Consider the following 16,362-nt stretch of genomic DNA (forward strand, 5'->3'; position numbering starts at 1 on the left):
CTCACTATGGAGCCTAGGGTGGCAGTTTCCTTGATGGGGAGTGCCTGAGCCCCTTGTGGGGGAATGTCTTGCCCCACCACCTCCTAGCTGTGTGACTTCAGGCAAAGAAATGGAAACTCAGTTCCCTTGTATGCAAGATGGGGATAATCGCTCCCTGTCAGGGGGCTGTGAGGGTTCAGTGAAGTGGTGCTCGGTAGCTCCTGCCCAAGACATGATTGGTACTCATTTTTCCTCCCTCTTCCCTTCTTAGTCCTTCGTCTGCCTTTCAAAGACAAATAAATCAAGAATTTAGCAAATAGTATCCTTTTTGCAGAATCACCTCTCCTATTGGTGTCCAAGTAGCCAAAGTCCCCCTAAGTGCTAACTGGCATCTGTGCCAGCTTTCTCCTCAGGACAGCACTAACCACACCCCTCTCTGGTCTTCATACCCCTGCTCCTCTCCACACTCACGGTCCCTGCCTCAGCTCAGGCCAGCCTTCTCACTGGTCTTCCTGCTCCCTGTCCTTCTCTCGTCCAGTCCAACCTCCACACTGAACCAGCTTGATCTTTCTAAATTAGGGGTCTAATCCTTTCACTTCCCATGCATAGAACTACCTATGGGTTCCTGCAGCCTAGAGAATAAAGTCTCTATCAGGCCTGTTTCTCTCCTGGTCTTATTCTCTATCATAATACCCCAATTCAGTCACTGTGTACCCCAGCTGTCAGCACTAACCTCTCTGGTTGGTAGGTGAGGGCTTTAACAGATCAAGGCACTGAGCACCCAGCACTGAGGCTGAGCCAGAATGCAGGAACCTGAACAAAATACAGACTTTAGTGAATAATAATGAATCAATATATGTTCATTCATTGTAAAAATTCTAGAAAGATAAATTAAAAGTAAAATAAGATAAACCTATCACATTGAAATGGGTGATTTCCTGGTAAAAATACATATTAATTAAATGGACCTTAATAAAAATACAAACAAATCAATTAGTCATCCAGGGACCTCTTCCCCCTGCATGTTCTCCTCTCATTGTTCTAGGGTTTCCTTCTCCCAGGACAAGGAAAGAAGAGGGACAGGGCTGTTCAGCAGCTCCCCTGAGACCCGACCCCATCCAGTGTCCTCAGCTCCCCCAGCCGGGCCCCACCCAGTGATGACTCCTTGCAGAGGGAGTCCCGGGGATTACTGATTCTGCTGTGTCAGCGAGGACTTCTGATTCCAAGGAACAGAACATACTTACTGAAGTAAGACAAGTTAATAATTATTTTAAATGGTAGAAATAAACTAATACTTGCAAGAGGCAAGTTTAAGAGTAGGTTTGGGCCTGGAAAGTTCAGGTCCTCACACTCTAGCACTGTGACCTGGTCCCTCTCTAGCCCTCTGTCCTCCTAAGTGCCTATAGGTGGCCCCCCTCACAGGCACAGTCTCTCTAGCTGTATGGGGGCCTCCAGCCATTCCAGGCTGATGCCCACTCACTGTCCATTCTACCGGGGACGGTTTCTCCTTCCCCTGGGTTCTGTGAAAAGTCATGCCTTTAAATGCCTTTGGCCTGGCTTGGGTACCATTCTTATCCTTGAAGCCATCAAGGGAACATGGGGATGACTAGATGTAGTGTCAGCCCTCTGGAGCTGTTTGAACTGGCAGAAGGTGAGATTAGTTCCCAAAGGAAAGCTGAGGTGCTGGCCTTGGGCATGAGAGTAGGTGCCAGGTCAGGAAAGCAGCAGATTCCACATTACTGAACCCTCAACCACAAACCTAAAACTTAAATCCTAAACCCTTAACCCTAAGCCTAAAGCTCAACGTTTATCCTAAATCTAAACCTTAACCTAAACTGTAAACCCTAACTAGAAAACCTAAAACATAAAACCCTACAACCATAACCTAAAACCATCACTACAAACCATAACCTAAACCCTAACCATAATACTAAACTATAATCATAAACTATAATCCATAAACCATAACCACAAACTATAGACCATAACCATAACCCATACCCCAAACCATAAACCTTAGCGATAATCCATAATCTATCACCATTAACCATAAACTGTATATACAGCCATAAACCATAAACATAAACCATAAGCAAACCGTAACCCATAACCTGAACCTCTAATCCAGCCCCGAATCTGGCCATGGCCCTCTAAACCACTAACAGTAACCCCTATCCAATCAAATCACACAAATACATTACAAAAACAGAATACAGACTTGTATTCCTTAGAAACACATATATAAGAAACCTCCAACAAATAGCAGCAATAGGAAACCCACAGCACATTAGCATGTTTGTGCGCCATGAGCAACTCTCTCTACACCAGAAACTCCAGGGTTGTTCTACGTACTGAGACCAAGCCATGTAATAGCCCACAATAATAGTAGGAAGGAAAAAACACATGATCATATCAACTAAGCAGAAAAAGCTTTAAACATAGCTGTCCTGTTTCATGATATAAATACTCAAGAAAGTAGTAATAAAAGGAAATTTCTTCAATATGTTAGAGAATATTATGCAATACTTACAGCAAACATCGTGCTTATTATTTAAGAGGAAAGGTTTATTCCTAAAACCAGGAATGAGGCCCAGGATGCTGCCTTTCACCACTGTTGTTCAGTGTTGTACTGGAAGCTCCATCCAGAGACATTAGGAATGAAATGAAAGGCATTTATCTGTGTAAGGAAATAGTTAAACTACATCTATCTATCACAGATGACAGGTCACTTCATTTTATGTATTAAACTTCCTAAAGAATCGGCAAAAAAATATTAGAACCAGTAAACTAATTTGGCAAATTTACAGAACAAAATATCAATATGCAAAAATCTGTTTTACTAGCAAGGAATCTGTATACTCTAGCAAGGAATAATATCAAGAAGAATTTTTAAAAATAATTCCATTTTAAATAACATCGACATTAATAAAATGCTTTGGAGCAGATTTAATCAAAGTGCAAGACTTGTACACTGAAAATTATAAAACATTGCTGAAAGAAATTAAAGAAAACCTAAATAAATATAAAGACATCCCATGGTGATGGAAAGACTTAATATTTTTTGATTGGCAATAGTACATATGCAGAGTATACATTCAACATGATTCGTTTGAAAACTCCCAAAGGCCTTTGGGGAAAAAAAGCAGAAGCTGATCCTAACATTCACATAAAATTTCAAGGGACCCCAAAGAGCCATAACAATCTTCTAAAAGAAAATCAAAGTTGGAGACACACTTTCCAATTTTAATTCTTAGTACAAAGCAACAGTAACGAAAATGTCGTGATAATGGCATGGAGATAAATAGATAGATCAATGGAATCGAATTGAGAGCTCAGAAGAACCCCACCCATCTACAGTCAATTGATTTTTGATAAGACAGGTAACATTAAATTGGGAAAAGAGGAGTCTTTTCATCGAACAGTCCCAGACAACTGGCCTTCTACATGAAGAAAAATGAAATTGGACCATAACTTTACACCGCCGATAAGAATTAACTCAAAATAGATAAAGGGCCTAAATAGAGGAGGTAAAATTATACACTCTCAAAGAAAACATGGAAATATATTTCATGACCTTGGATTTAGCAACGATTTCTTACATCTGACACTAAATTCCAAGCAACAACAACAAAAAATTGATAACTTGGATTTCCTTAAAAGTAAAACCTTATGTGCATCCAAAGAAGCTATCCAGAAAGTGAAAAGACAGCCCACAGAATGGAAAAAAATTAGTTGCACATTATATCTTTGATAAGAGTCTGTCATCCAGAATAAAGAACTTTTACAACTCGACAAAAAAACAAACAACCCAATTTTAAATGGACAAGGGACTTGACTAGGCCCTTCTCCAGAGAAGACATACACATGGTCAACAAGCACAAGAGAAGACCTTAGACGTCACGAGTGGTGGCGGAAATCCCAACTAAAAAGCCACAGTGTGACACCCCTCCACACACACTAGAATGGCCATAACCAGAACAACTAAAATTAACAAATGTCAGCAATGATGTAGAGAAACTGTAACCCTTAAACATTGTACTTTCTTTTCTGACTATGAATTTGATTTTTGGAGATTCCTCACATAAGTGGAATCATAGAATATTTGTCCTGTGACTGTCTTATTTCGTTTAACGTAATGACTTCAAGTTTCATCCATGTTGTAACCTGCATCAGAATTTCCTTAGTTCTTTAGGCTGAATCGTGTACACACCACATTTTGTTACCCATTCCTCTGTCCACGGACACTGGGTCACTTCCACCTTTTGGCTTTTGTGAATAGTGTTGCTATGATATGGTGTAAAAATATCTGTGAATCTCTGCTTTCAAATTGTTTGGGCGTGCACCCTGAAGTGAATTGCTGGATCAAACGTTAATTCTATGTTTAAGTTTTTGAGGATGCTCCTTAACGTTTTCTGCAGCGGCTGCGCCATTTACTTTATTCTTTTATATAGCAGGATATTAGTTTCTTAATTGACCACATTTTGATTATCCATTCATTCACTGACACACATTTGAATTGTTTCACCTTTTGTCTATTGTGAGAGTGCTGCTATGGATACTCGTATACAAGTTTCTGTTTGAACACCTATTTTCAATTTCTATATCTAGAAGGGGAACCGTGTGATAATTGCATTTTTTTTCCTCTCTGAGGAAATGCTGAGCTATTGTCAGATGGAGCTGCATCATCTGACATTTCCACAAGCAACGTTTAAGGGTTCCCATTTGTCTAACATCGTTGCTGACGTTTGTTACTTTATTTTTTTATTAGAGCCATTCTTGCGTGTGTGAAGGGTTACCACATTGTGATACCTCAAAGATATTGTGTTTGGGTCCAGGCCACCGCAGTAAAGTGAATATCGCACTAAAGTGAGTCGCAAGAATTTTTTTTTCCCAGTGCATTTATGAGTTATGTTTACACTATACTATAGTCCAGTAAATGTGCAAAAGCATCATATCAAAAAAATACAATCTTAAAAATACTTCATTGCTAAAAAAAAGTAGGTTAACCCTCACCTGAGCTTCTTGGAAAAATGGTGCCAATAGATGCACTTGACACGGACTCCACAGACCTTTGGCTTGTGAAAAACGCATCTGTGCAGCTTAATGAAACAAGGTCTGCTTGGATTGGAATTTCTAGTTATCTGTGGCAGGAGGAGGTGGGGTAGGGGTACGCTTGGGGGTCGTTTCAGCGCCACGGGCATCTCTTTGCCCAGTGCCACACACCTCAATTGCTCGGCTCTGCATACTGGACCCCTTAGAAATCGCATGGGGACTTAGACATTTGCTTCTCCAGGTTCCGTGCCAGCAGCCCATCTGGTCATGCTGAGGCCGCGTGTACATCACAGATGCGAGGGTAGCCCTGGGGTTGATCTCCACTTGGCCACAGCAAGAGATGCAACACGAGCTGTGAGAAGACGGTTTATTGGACAGCCTCAGCTGCTAACATTGGGCTTTGCATTGCTCTACAGTTGTGGCTCATTTTCTGGAAAATCTCCTTGTGGGGCAGCCCTGTCAACTGTGATTTTCAAAAAATGTCTAATTTGATCTAATGTCATCTAATGTAATATGATAGGACCTAATTTGATCTCAACTTTGATGAGACAGAATTAGCAACAGCAGGCCTCATTTCCAAAATAAAGGTCACTGATGAGAGGACACCTTGAGGTCAAACAGGACCATGTTGGAAGCCTTTTCACCAGTGTCTCCCACTTGCAAACTGGGATGGCCTGGTGTGTAGATTTCAGGGATGCTGATGACCTTGCTCCTCGGAGGGTGACAAGGGCACCAGCTGAGTGCTGGCTGCCAAGCACGTGATACAGAGCCCTGGGCAGTCCCTCATCCCATCAGGGCCGTGGGGTGCGTCTCAGTGAACACCAAAGTGACAGGGCTCTTGCCTGACGCCACCTGCCCTGTCTGCTAGGTGTTTGCATTCTTGGATCTGCTCAGTCCTCCAGCCTCCCTCCTGGCGCCTCAGCCAGCTCATTTGTCCTGCAACAGCATCTGCCTCCCTCCCACCTCCCAGTGTGTGTACTCCAGCCGTCCTGCAACTGAACTTAGAACAGAGCACAGAAGAGAACGAGTGGCCATGAGCCGGTGCCTGAGGGGCACCTGTGTGCAAACCCTGCCCTCTGCACGGTCTGGACATGCTGTGGCTCCTTAGAGCTTCCTGAATGTCTGGGTCAGCTGTACGTGGGTGTCACCTAGTCACATGGGCATACATGGGCACACATGAGCACCTGGTTTTGCCTAACTCATCAGCTAAAATGTTTGACCTAAGGGATGCTGCAACCCAATATGCAGGTGACATTTGATCTCCCGAGGTGTCTGAGACTTGCAGATCTTGTGTCCAAGTCAGAGAAAGGAACGCAGTGTCTGTCTGCTGGGGCTGGACGCCTTTGTGATCACACGCTCCCTGCAAGGCAGGCGGGAAGTCTCGTTCCCATCCTTGGAATGTGAGTGTGCACTTTCAGAATGAGAATGGCCCACACAACTGACCCGCTATTTAGAAAAGAGAAACAAAATCAGATGTAGCAATTCTATATCTATTAACATATTTTCCTCCTGAACACTACTCGAGTGTTTTTTTTAGGAATGTTAATGTTATTTACAACAGCGTTAAAAAACTGTGTATTCAGTAGCATGGCACTAAATAAATAATGGAACACCCTGGACCCTTTGCGAATCCACTTATTAGCATCAGAACATGCCTATGTAACAACGTTAACTGAAATTAGAAGAATGCAACGATTATAGATGTGAGTAGGTGTACGCAAGTGTATGACAATTGTGGCACAAGTCTTGACTGGCCCAGGATTCTGATGGATCCTGTGACATCTAATCCGGGCCAGGTTTCCACGGGGACATCTATCTCCTCCAAACCTAGACGTGCTTCTTGAAAGCAGGTGAACACAGGAAGGTTATGGAGGAGACAAAAGTCCTCACTCGGAGATCTAGGCCTGTTAGTAAACAGAGCCCCGCAGGGCCAGGGCCAGAGGCCCTTGCCACACAGCAGGAACTGTCTAACGCAGCCGCTCCATGGGGACTGGGTGAGGGCTCTGACGCATCTCACTGCCATCGGTGAAAATGCCAGCCTGCTAAGTATAAGTTCATTATGGAATGTAATAAATTTCTTTTAAAAGGCAGCACGAGTGTCTTTAGAAAGGACATTAAAAACCTGCTGCATTCTTCTTCACACAGATTGCTTTATGTGCACTGTAGCCACTTAATTAAACGCTAGCATTTACTATGTCAATTATTAGCAGGTGACAACTGGACATCATGTTCCAGACGCGCATATGTATTTATACGCTTGACCATGGATAAAACCATCTCTCTAGAAAACAGCAAGATGCTCAACATGCGTTGCCAAACTATTTTTAGATGTTCACAATCTGGTGGTTGGAGCAGGGGAAGAGTGAAAACCCTTCACACTATGGTCTTTAATGCTCAGACGCCTTTGTCCTGCATACGCAAGGGACGTGCTTGGCTAGGATTATGGCATTGTGTGGGTGACTTGAACTGACCCAGGAGTGCCCGATTCAAGTGTTTCCCACTTCAAAAGCACACGAAGCAGGTGTCCGCCAGCCCGCAGGAGCCAGGTGCAAGGTGGGAGGACACAGGGCTGGTCTCCCCAAGGCCACCAGTGAGGCCCCAGTACCCCCCAGGACATCACTGAGACCCCCACCGCCAGCACAAAATAAACCCCTCCCCCTGCCCACAGGGCTCTTCAGGGAAGATGAAATGGGAGTTCTGGTGCTCAGGCCCAGGAGGAACCTGACGGTGGCCCGCAGAGGCATCACGGATGAACACCCACGAAATAAAGATGCTCACTTTAGAGAAAAGGGAATCCTCGTGCGCTGTTGGTAGAAATGTAAATGGTGAAGCCGCTTTGGAAAACTGTGTGCAGCTTCCTCAAAAACTTAAAACTAGATCCACCATGATCCCGAAATCAGTACCTCTCACAGATATCCACACTCTCGTGTTCATGCAGCATAATCCACAGTACTCAAGATGTGGAAACGGCTGGAGTGTCCCCCAGCAGATGCACGGGTACGAGTGGGACATGTACACAGTGGAATACTACGCAGCCACGACAAAGGACAGCCTGCCACTGGGACGTGGATGAGCCTGGAGGACATTAAGCTAAGTGAAATAAGTCAGACCCAGAATGACAAATAATGCATGACCTCGCTTTTATGTGGAATCAAAAATAGTTGACATAGCAGCAGCGTGAATGATGGTTCCAGGAGCTGGGAGAGGGGATGTCGGTGCAGGTGCAACGCTTCCGTGATGCAGGGTGAGCAGTCCTGGAGATGTATGGGCAATGACATGACGACAGTTGACAATGCTTTATGACATACTCGACGTTTGCTAAGAGGATGAATCTGAGCTGGCAGCCTTCCTGGGATCCCTGGGATCCCCTCAGAGAAACCCTATTCTAGATCCTTCACCTAAAAAGATAGACTGTGAGGCCAGACCACACGGGGAGCCCACTTATTCAACACAGGTCTGAAAGTGAAACCTCTGGACTCTGAAGGGACATGTTTCCCCATTTCTACTTCACTCCTTCCAAAAGGTTTCCGTCCTTTCCTGGCTAGAGCTTGATGTAGAAAAAGAAGACCATCCTAAATATACTTATACACAACCTTTGAGGGCACAGTTTGGAGGTGCAGACGCACAGGACACTTGTAAAAGTGAGATAGCAGAGTCTCACTGTAACCCACAAGGAAGTAGGACTTGTGCACAGGCAGCTGCCTCAGGACCAAAGCACAGATGTCCACCTGGTTCGCCCGGCGCTTTATGATAAGCTGGTCAGCCAGGCAGCCTGGGAAGGTGCCCAGCATGAACTTGCGAAGAAAAACATCCTCTACCGTTCTCTCTGCAGCATGGTCCTCCCCATCCAGGTTACCTGAAGATAAAAGGGCACCACAGAGTCAGCCAAAACTCCAGAGAAAACATCCGCGAGCACAGGTGCCCAATCCCACCCCCACCCCCACCTCTTCCCTTATGTAAATGGGAGAAGAAGAACTTTAAAGTTCAAAGCACATTATTTCATTAAACTCCCAAACTAATCCTGTGGAGTAGGTACTATCACCACCCTTGTTTTACAAAAGGGAAGAATGAGGCCATAGCCAAGACACAAAATTCTGATGATCCCTCCATGCCTGGTCCCTTTCAAATTCTTTCTTGAATGCCTTATAGAAGCACTGGTCATCCCACTGACCAAAAAGATGAGTCCACCAGCTCCCTCTTGAGACTGGGGACATAATTCTCTCACCAGCCAGGCCAGTGGCCTTCAGCCAGTGGCCTCTCAGTGTGAACCCTGGAACCCCTGCATCTCTCACAGTATCTGCTGAGCCTCCTTAGAACCAGAACCTGAAAAGGGTGCGGGACAAGAATCTTTAAATAATTACTCTCGATTGGAACTCTACAAATATCCAAGCTGAGAGTTTTTCTACTGACAATCCAGCTGGTTCTCATTAACTTGCAGTAGTTCTGCTCTGTAAAGTCACTGTGAACAATGAATTAGCTAACACTGAACCACTGCTCCTGGGGATATGTCAAGAGGTCAGTACGTATGTGTTTCTCTTTAAAGACACCTCAGTTATCAAACGGGATGGTTAACAGCGAACTCTCTCCCAACAGTGGTAAAACTGATGCCTGACAAAAGCCTATCTCTCAGGCACGTGTTCCCCACAAGGCCCACCGCAGCCTTCTTGCGCTCGGGAACAGGACCAAGCGCTTCGCGATCACCAGCTATTTTAGGAGCACAACACTGCGAAAAGATGGTACTCACAGCTCTCGAAAAGGACAAATGTGCACTATGTGGAAAGGAGAGACCAGAAGCAGCGTTGTTAGACTTAGGCGGGGAAGGTGCGCTGGCCGCTGCCAGCGTCGAAGAATAAGGGAGAAAGCGCCAAGGGGCAAACCCGCAAACACGGAGTGTGGGGAAAAGGGTCGCTGCACATGTTTGCCCAGTAAAGTTTGTGCTTCAGAGGAAAACTGCGCTATTTAGAGCCCCGCGTGTCCACGACAGATTCTATGAGCTATTTTGCGTCTCTGTAAATCACGGGTGACTGACGGCAGTGCAGAACGACCATTATCTTTACTCATGCGAACAACTCCTATGCAGGTTCAACCGAGTCCTTGCTCCCCATGGAAAAATCCAGTTCCGCACCCCTTTCAAACGCACTTCGACATTCGGGTCTACAGGTCTCTGCTTTTTTACTTCTCTGAACGTATTTAACTGATTTCTAATTCGCATTGGTTGCTCAGTTGAATAAAACCTCTGCCACGTGTTCACTTAATGTTTGTGTTGACACAACTGAGAACTCCTTCCGTGGGACCTGGGGTTGTACCGTCCACCCGCTAGCACGTTGTCGCCCTCTCTTGCCACCGAGATAGGCACCGTTCCCTCACCCGTGTGCAGCGACAGCCAGCCCTTGCGGTGGGCGATATGGTGAGGCGCGTGCGCCTCCTCGTAGCTCACTGGCTTATCTCCCTTGCCCACTCGAACTCGGGCCGCTCGATTCTAGCAGCAAAAAGAAGCCGTGAGTCCGCGCGCCCACCGCCCCAGACCGCGGCCACCCAAACCTCGTCCCCCCGGCACCCCACAACCGGCCACGCGCCCCTCCCCTCCGCTCCCCGGCCTTCGGCCCGGCCGCGCTCACCTTGGCGCAGATCGCGGAGGTGTGCAGGGTGCGCCAGGGACACGGCAGCTCTCGGCCCCAGGACAGCACCTGTGGGAAAGGGGCGTGAGATGGAAGGAAACCAGAACCCCCACCTCGACTCGCCGGGCCCGCTCGCGTCGCCAACTCACCCGGGGCCCGAGCCCCCGGCTGAACACGGGCGCCGCCATCTTGGGCCAAGCGCAGTGCGTGGGACGTACCACCGCCGGGCGGGGGCAAAGACCCGCGCCGGCGACCGCGGACGAGACCAAATCGAAGCCGGCGCGGGTGTGCGAGTCGCCTCTTGGCCGGGGCGGGGCCTCTGGGGGAGGGGCGGGGCCTATGCGGAGGGGCGGGGCCTCGCCGTCGGGGAGGGGCCTCCGGGGCGGGGCGGGGCCTCGCGGGCGCGGAGGATGTCCTTTGTGGTGGGGCGGGGCTTCTGAGGTGGGGCGGGGTTCGCCGCAATCCCGCGCCAACCCCGAGGCCGGCGAGCGGCGGGCATGGGGGGCGGGCCTCGCGGCTGCGCAGTTGTAACGTGGGGTGGACGCGTATCGCTCATTTCTGCATCTCTCCGCCCTGCTACCGTCGTTGTTTACATCGTGTACCACAAACTGAAATTTGATGGTGCGGAACGTGAGGTTTCACCTTCAAAGTCCCCGCACTAGTGTCCCGAAGAGGGAACACGTGGCGCCCAGCGGGCCTCGCCCAGCCCGGTTTGGGCCCCTCTCTTTGTGGGGGAGCAGAGAGCATTTCCTTAGGTTCTAGAAATTAGGCTGCTGAGCTGTCTCCAAATAATATTCTTTAAAACAAAGAAATACTTGGATTTAGCCACAAATGAAGAAGACGTGTTTGGTTAAAACGTCACACAATTCAAGGATGAGTTATGCAGAGCGTAGGATTTCACATGTGACCACACCCTAGTGTCTGGCTCTTGGGGAAGGAACATTTTCAGTACGATAGAAAGGGCTGGATGGTAAGGAAAACTATGGGGATGCATGTCACAGGGTCTGTAACAGTCAAACCAGAATGTCACCACTGTAACTGGTATCCAGTAACTATTGTCAGAGGGAAAAGTAACACTGGGTATCTTATTTCAGAACTCAAAACAGTAATTGAAGGAAACATGGGCTCTGGAGTTGGGCCCAGGTATAACAGTCTTTGTACAGTTGAGCCTCAGTTGCATTATCTATAAAATGTTTGATGATAATGCCGCCTCGCAGAGCTGTTAGGATAAACAGCGGTCGTTGGTTAGGTTGAATCATGTCAAGTCGCCGGCATTTGGCCATTTTTCACCTACATCATTCAGCCTGATGTTGCTTGCATGCAGCGTGGTTCCCTTGGGAGGGAGGACTAGACCGTCATCTGTGTGGAGGGGAAATGAAGGCAAAAGTGGAGGGTGAGTTGCCCAGGATCCCACTGGAGAGGGGCAGAGAGGGACCAGGACGTCAGTTTGTGGGCTTCAGTCCTTTCCATGATCAAGATTCCCTTGACCCCTCCAAGGTGGTTCCTGAAAAAAGGTTAGTAAAAGGACAGTGTTTTCACGCCCACTTCATTAGGAATGTTTTATTTTTATTTTTTTCCTATGGCCTCCAACTGTTCTACATATTGGGTAAGGGAACAGAACTAGGATGAGATGTTCTCCAATCACAACTTTCCAAATGTGTGAACTTTCAACTTCCTGAAGGACCCTTTTAAACCAATAGTACTTTGTTTTCCATTAAGCTTGATAATTTTATAATTTGGTGTTTTATGTATCTGCTTCAAAGTGGTGAGAAACATGGGGTATCTGAATTACTGCTTCCTGGCTGTGCAATTTAGGCAAGTGACTTGACCTTCCGAAGCCTGTTTCCCTCATCTGTAAAATGAGGACAATAATGGTTGTTGTGAAACTTACATTGCAAAATGTCTGACAGAGTGAGCCGCTAATAAACGTGTTTTGCTTTGTTTCTTTTAAAAAGAATGGAGTATCTGATATCTGCATCCACTTTGAGAGATGAAGCAGCTATTGAAGATTCTTGAAAACTCAGGAACACCACCCTAAGCAGAGAGGAAGGATGAGCTGGTTTTCCAGCAAAGGTGACACCACCACCTACTTCTGCTGGAGCAGTGGAAAGCAGCGCTGGCCAGCTGAGCAGGGGCTGCTGTGCTTGGGTTCAAGCTCTGCTCTCGAGGTAGCAGGCAATACCATCAAATTTGTGTTTCTCTTTATTCAAGCCACTCTTCCTATGCCTGGGATGTCTTCCCAGGAATTCCAGACTGACCTAGATATTTCGTGGTTTAAATACCTTACCTTTTATCTTTGTTTACACTATGCCTTATTGCACAGATTTTCAGCTGGTTCTTTGCTGGGGGGTGGGGGTCATGTACATTTTTGCCTGATTAACTTAAAACGACATTTTTTTTAAAATACAATATTATTAATTGTTGCATCGTTTTAAGTTGTTTTAAATTGCCAGAGGATAATTTTAATGGGGTGTTGTATTTTTCTGTAATGTCCATTTCTGTTTTGATGCACTTCGCTTCTCTGGTCAGTCCTGTAGGGGGCAGCATTGTCCAAGTTTTGCAGCTCAGAAGGAGATGATCTGAGGCCCGCGTGAGGTTAGAACTGGCAACGGTAGCAAGTCGTCTTCCTCCAGGAATGCGTCACTGTCACCAGATGGGTACCTTCAGAATCACGTGGGAGGGCGTGGCCTGGGCTTCTGCGGCTGAGCACAGACCACTTCCTAGATAAGGAGCATCCACATCTAGGTAAAAGTGACCAACTTCAGGGGCCCACTAGGGGCCCGGACAGAGCTTTGGGGAGTCGAGGGTGAACAGTTGTCCCTCTCAGACACAAGGGAGCCCTTTGGCTCTTCTCACGATGACCAGGGCCACACGGTCGCTGTTACACTCTTAGCCGTGGCCACACCTCAGCGCCCACTGGGCCCCACGCCTCAAGTACAGGACTTAGGGAGCACCCCTGCTTTCCCAATGCTCCTTAGAGGATCCGGCCTTGCAGGTGGGGTTGCAAACCAGTGTCCTAAAACCCACATTTACATGGGCGACTGCCAGGACCTGATTTGTAGAGCTTTTGGGGGCGAGGGCTATGGGACATTCTTTACCCCCTCTCTATGACCAATGCTGAGATGGTAGCAGCTGTTACCCGGAGGCAGATGGCCTCCATCCAGGCCTGCCCTCCTTGGGCCACAGGCAGAGGAGAGGCCTGCTGGGTGGTCGGGGGCTGCTTTGAGACGGTCTGTCCAGTGGGTCCAGCACAACCCAAGGACTCACCTAGATCAGAGGATAGACTGCTGGCTGGCTGTGGGTGACACCTGTGAGAGGGAGACTCTGGGCCACTGGACTTGCACAGTCCGGCCAGGAACTCACCAGACTTGACCTCAGGGAGGAATGCCCTAGCCAGAGACTCCTGCCTTCCTGCTGGCTATGGGGCTGGCCCAGGAAACCCTGTTCATGCTGGTTCTTCTTGCAAGACTAGCTTGTCCTAATCAGAACTGCTGACACTTCCAGTAATGCGTTTTCTCCCACTAACCCATTCACCAGGAACCTCAGCGGCTACAAGCCCCAATGATGGAACCTGAGCCAAACCAGCACTGAAACCAAGTTAAAGCATTTGTCTCAAACCATCCTCTTCCTCCTCACACAAGTAGCTGGTGTCTCGTTCTCCAACCCCACTTTCCCTCTGTCGAGGCATAGAAAGAAGGGGTCAGTTCTGTGCATTAAGTCCCAACCTTTGGGACACTGACATAATCCAGTCTCCTGGTAACGACACCAATTAGAATCATCCTGAGCCATACTGGGACCCAGGGCCAAAAGTCAGACTGCAGGGCTGGGCGCAGGTGAACAGGAGAAGTGGTCTCATGTACACCAGCAACCGAGACCGCACACCCTAATCTGGACGCTCTGCTGTACACCGGGAACTCCAACAGGAGGGCCGAGGCAGACAAGTAGGAGGTGAGATAAGGGCCCTAACAGGAGCACTGGAAGGCCCTGGACCTTTGGGTGGCAGAGGGAGGTGCGGCTGCCCTGCAGAGTCCAGTGGGGGTGCTGTGGCGTCAGGGGCAGAAAGCTGCCCAAACCAGAGCAAGAACATCTTGACCCCTTTCTGTGGTCCCAACTTATTGGTGCTGGTAAAGCCACACTATTTTTGTTAAATAGTGTGGAGTAATTTTGTTAAAGTCTTAGGAACTCAGGTTAGGTTTATAGCCTAAATTGTTTTATTACTAAGAAAGGATTTTGCTTTCCTGGGTAACTCACACCAGAGGAGCTGGGGGAACGCCGCCACAGCGGGTTTACACTCGTGCCCATTCCACCACGGGCCCTGCCAGGGGCTGTTTCGGTGAGCAAGGACGAGACATTGCTTTATATGGCTGTAAATCTGCAAATTAACTTTAAGATACCAGGGATCGATTGAGGGCCAGGGGAGTCGTTTGGTGTTGAGGTGTTTGAGCTGTGAGTGTGCCTCGACGCTCGTGGGTGTGCAGACTGCGGTGGACACAACTCGCCAGCAGCTCCTCCCAAACCAGCCTCTGCACTTTCCACAGGGCAGGTACTCCTAGGAGACTAAGGCTTCAAGAAGGCCGAAGGCCACACCAGCAGGAAGCAAAGCTGGGCATCCCCCATGCTGAGCGGAGCTGAGCTGCTTCTAGACCAGGAGGGGCGGGCACTCTGGTCTCCAGTCTGACTCCCAGGCCCACTTGCTGCAAGGTGGCTGACTTGGTTCCCTGGGGGCAGCCCTGCCCACCCATGTCGGAGTGGCTCTTGCAGCACTAGGCTTGGCTCTGACGACTGCTGCCCAGTAGCCCGTGGCTCATCTGGGGCCTCTCAAACCCTGAAGATGTCCTCAGGTCTGATGTGGGGAGCCCTCGGCTGCAAGGGGCCCAGGACCAAGTAGGGCAGACTCATGTTTACCACCTTTAGCTCCGGATGAGAGCAGGACCTGGGACTGTGGAGATTGGAACTGCAGTGCGGCACTGACCACAGGAGACAAGCCCCCCTGCCCGAGGTCACAGAACTAAACATCGACACCCCAAAAAGGGTGCAAGGCCTGCTAGCTGATTCTTTCTGGAAAAGTCACTCAGGCTCCAGGGCAACCTCTCCCCATTCCTGCTAGAGATAAGCCATGATCCTTTGGCACTGCCAGGCAGTTCCAAGATCTCTCAGCAGCTGACCACAAGCCCTCTGCGGCAGTCCTGCCCCAGGCTGCCCAGGGGAACCTCCAGCTCGGCCTTTAGACTGGTCCATTTTCAAAACTTTAAATGCTTTGGGCAAATGTTTGATGTAATTTCATAGTATCTTAGGTTCCAGGGATGTACGGAATAATTTTCCTAGTAACTAAGCATTTATTAGTCTACTTTGGATCCTGCATCCTTTTGAAAATCTGTTGAAAGCCATGAACTCTTTCCACATGGGGGAAAAGCACACTCCTACTAATTTTCAGGAATTTGATGACTGAACTTTAACTCTGGACAATGCATAGAACCCAGCAAAGAACCCTGATTGGCAGGGAAACAGTAGGGCTGGCTTCCCTGCTCCCCATTTCGGGAAGAGCCAGACGTAGTTTCTAAGGGACTGGCTGACAGTCAACAAGCCAGGGCCTGAACTGGAACCTGGGAGCCTCCCGGGGGAGCTCCTGCTGTGTTCTGCAGGCCAGGGGCAAGCAAGGTGAGGTCTGGGTATGTCCAAGTGAACCGGCATCTTCAAATTTGTGTTCTCTAAT

General features: G+C 48.0%; 1 protein-coding gene across 1 annotated transcript; it reads right to left on the reverse strand.

Moving 5' to 3' along the window:
- Positions 1–8,154: 8,154 nt before the first annotated feature.
- Positions 8,155–10,951, reverse strand: MRPS24 (mitochondrial ribosomal protein S24). The gene is made up of 4 exons (XM_011384734.2): positions 10,799–10,951; positions 10,650–10,718; positions 10,399–10,510; positions 8,155–8,887 (listed from the first exon to the last, which is right to left on the reverse strand). The coding sequence occupies exons 1-4, from the start codon at positions 10,835–10,837 to the stop codon at positions 8,604–8,606; spliced, it is 504 nt and encodes a 167-aa protein (XP_011383036.1). The 5' UTR covers positions 10,838–10,951; the 3' UTR covers positions 8,155–8,603.
- Positions 10,952–16,362: the final 5,411 nt, after the last annotated feature.

Source organism: Pteropus vampyrus, unplaced genomic scaffold, assembly GCF_000151845.1.
Source record: "Pteropus vampyrus isolate Shadow unplaced genomic scaffold, Pvam_2.0 Scaffold620, whole genome shotgun sequence".
In the NCBI taxonomy this organism is placed as follows: Eukaryota; Metazoa; Chordata; class Mammalia; order Chiroptera; family Pteropodidae; genus Pteropus; species Pteropus vampyrus.

Coding starts and splice junctions, on each gene's coding strand:
- MRPS24 (XM_011384734.2), bottom strand. CDS start 10,837: ATGGCGGCGCCCGTGTTCAGCCGGGGGCTCGGGCCCCGG. Junction 10,719..10,798: donor GCCGGGGGCTCGGGCCCCGG/GTGAGTTGGCGA, acceptor CCTTTCCCACAG/GTGCTGTCCTGGGGCCGAGA. Junction 8,888..10,398: donor CTGGCTGTCGCTGCACACGG/GTGAGGGAACGG, acceptor TTTTATCTTCAG/GTAACCTGGATGGGGAGGAC.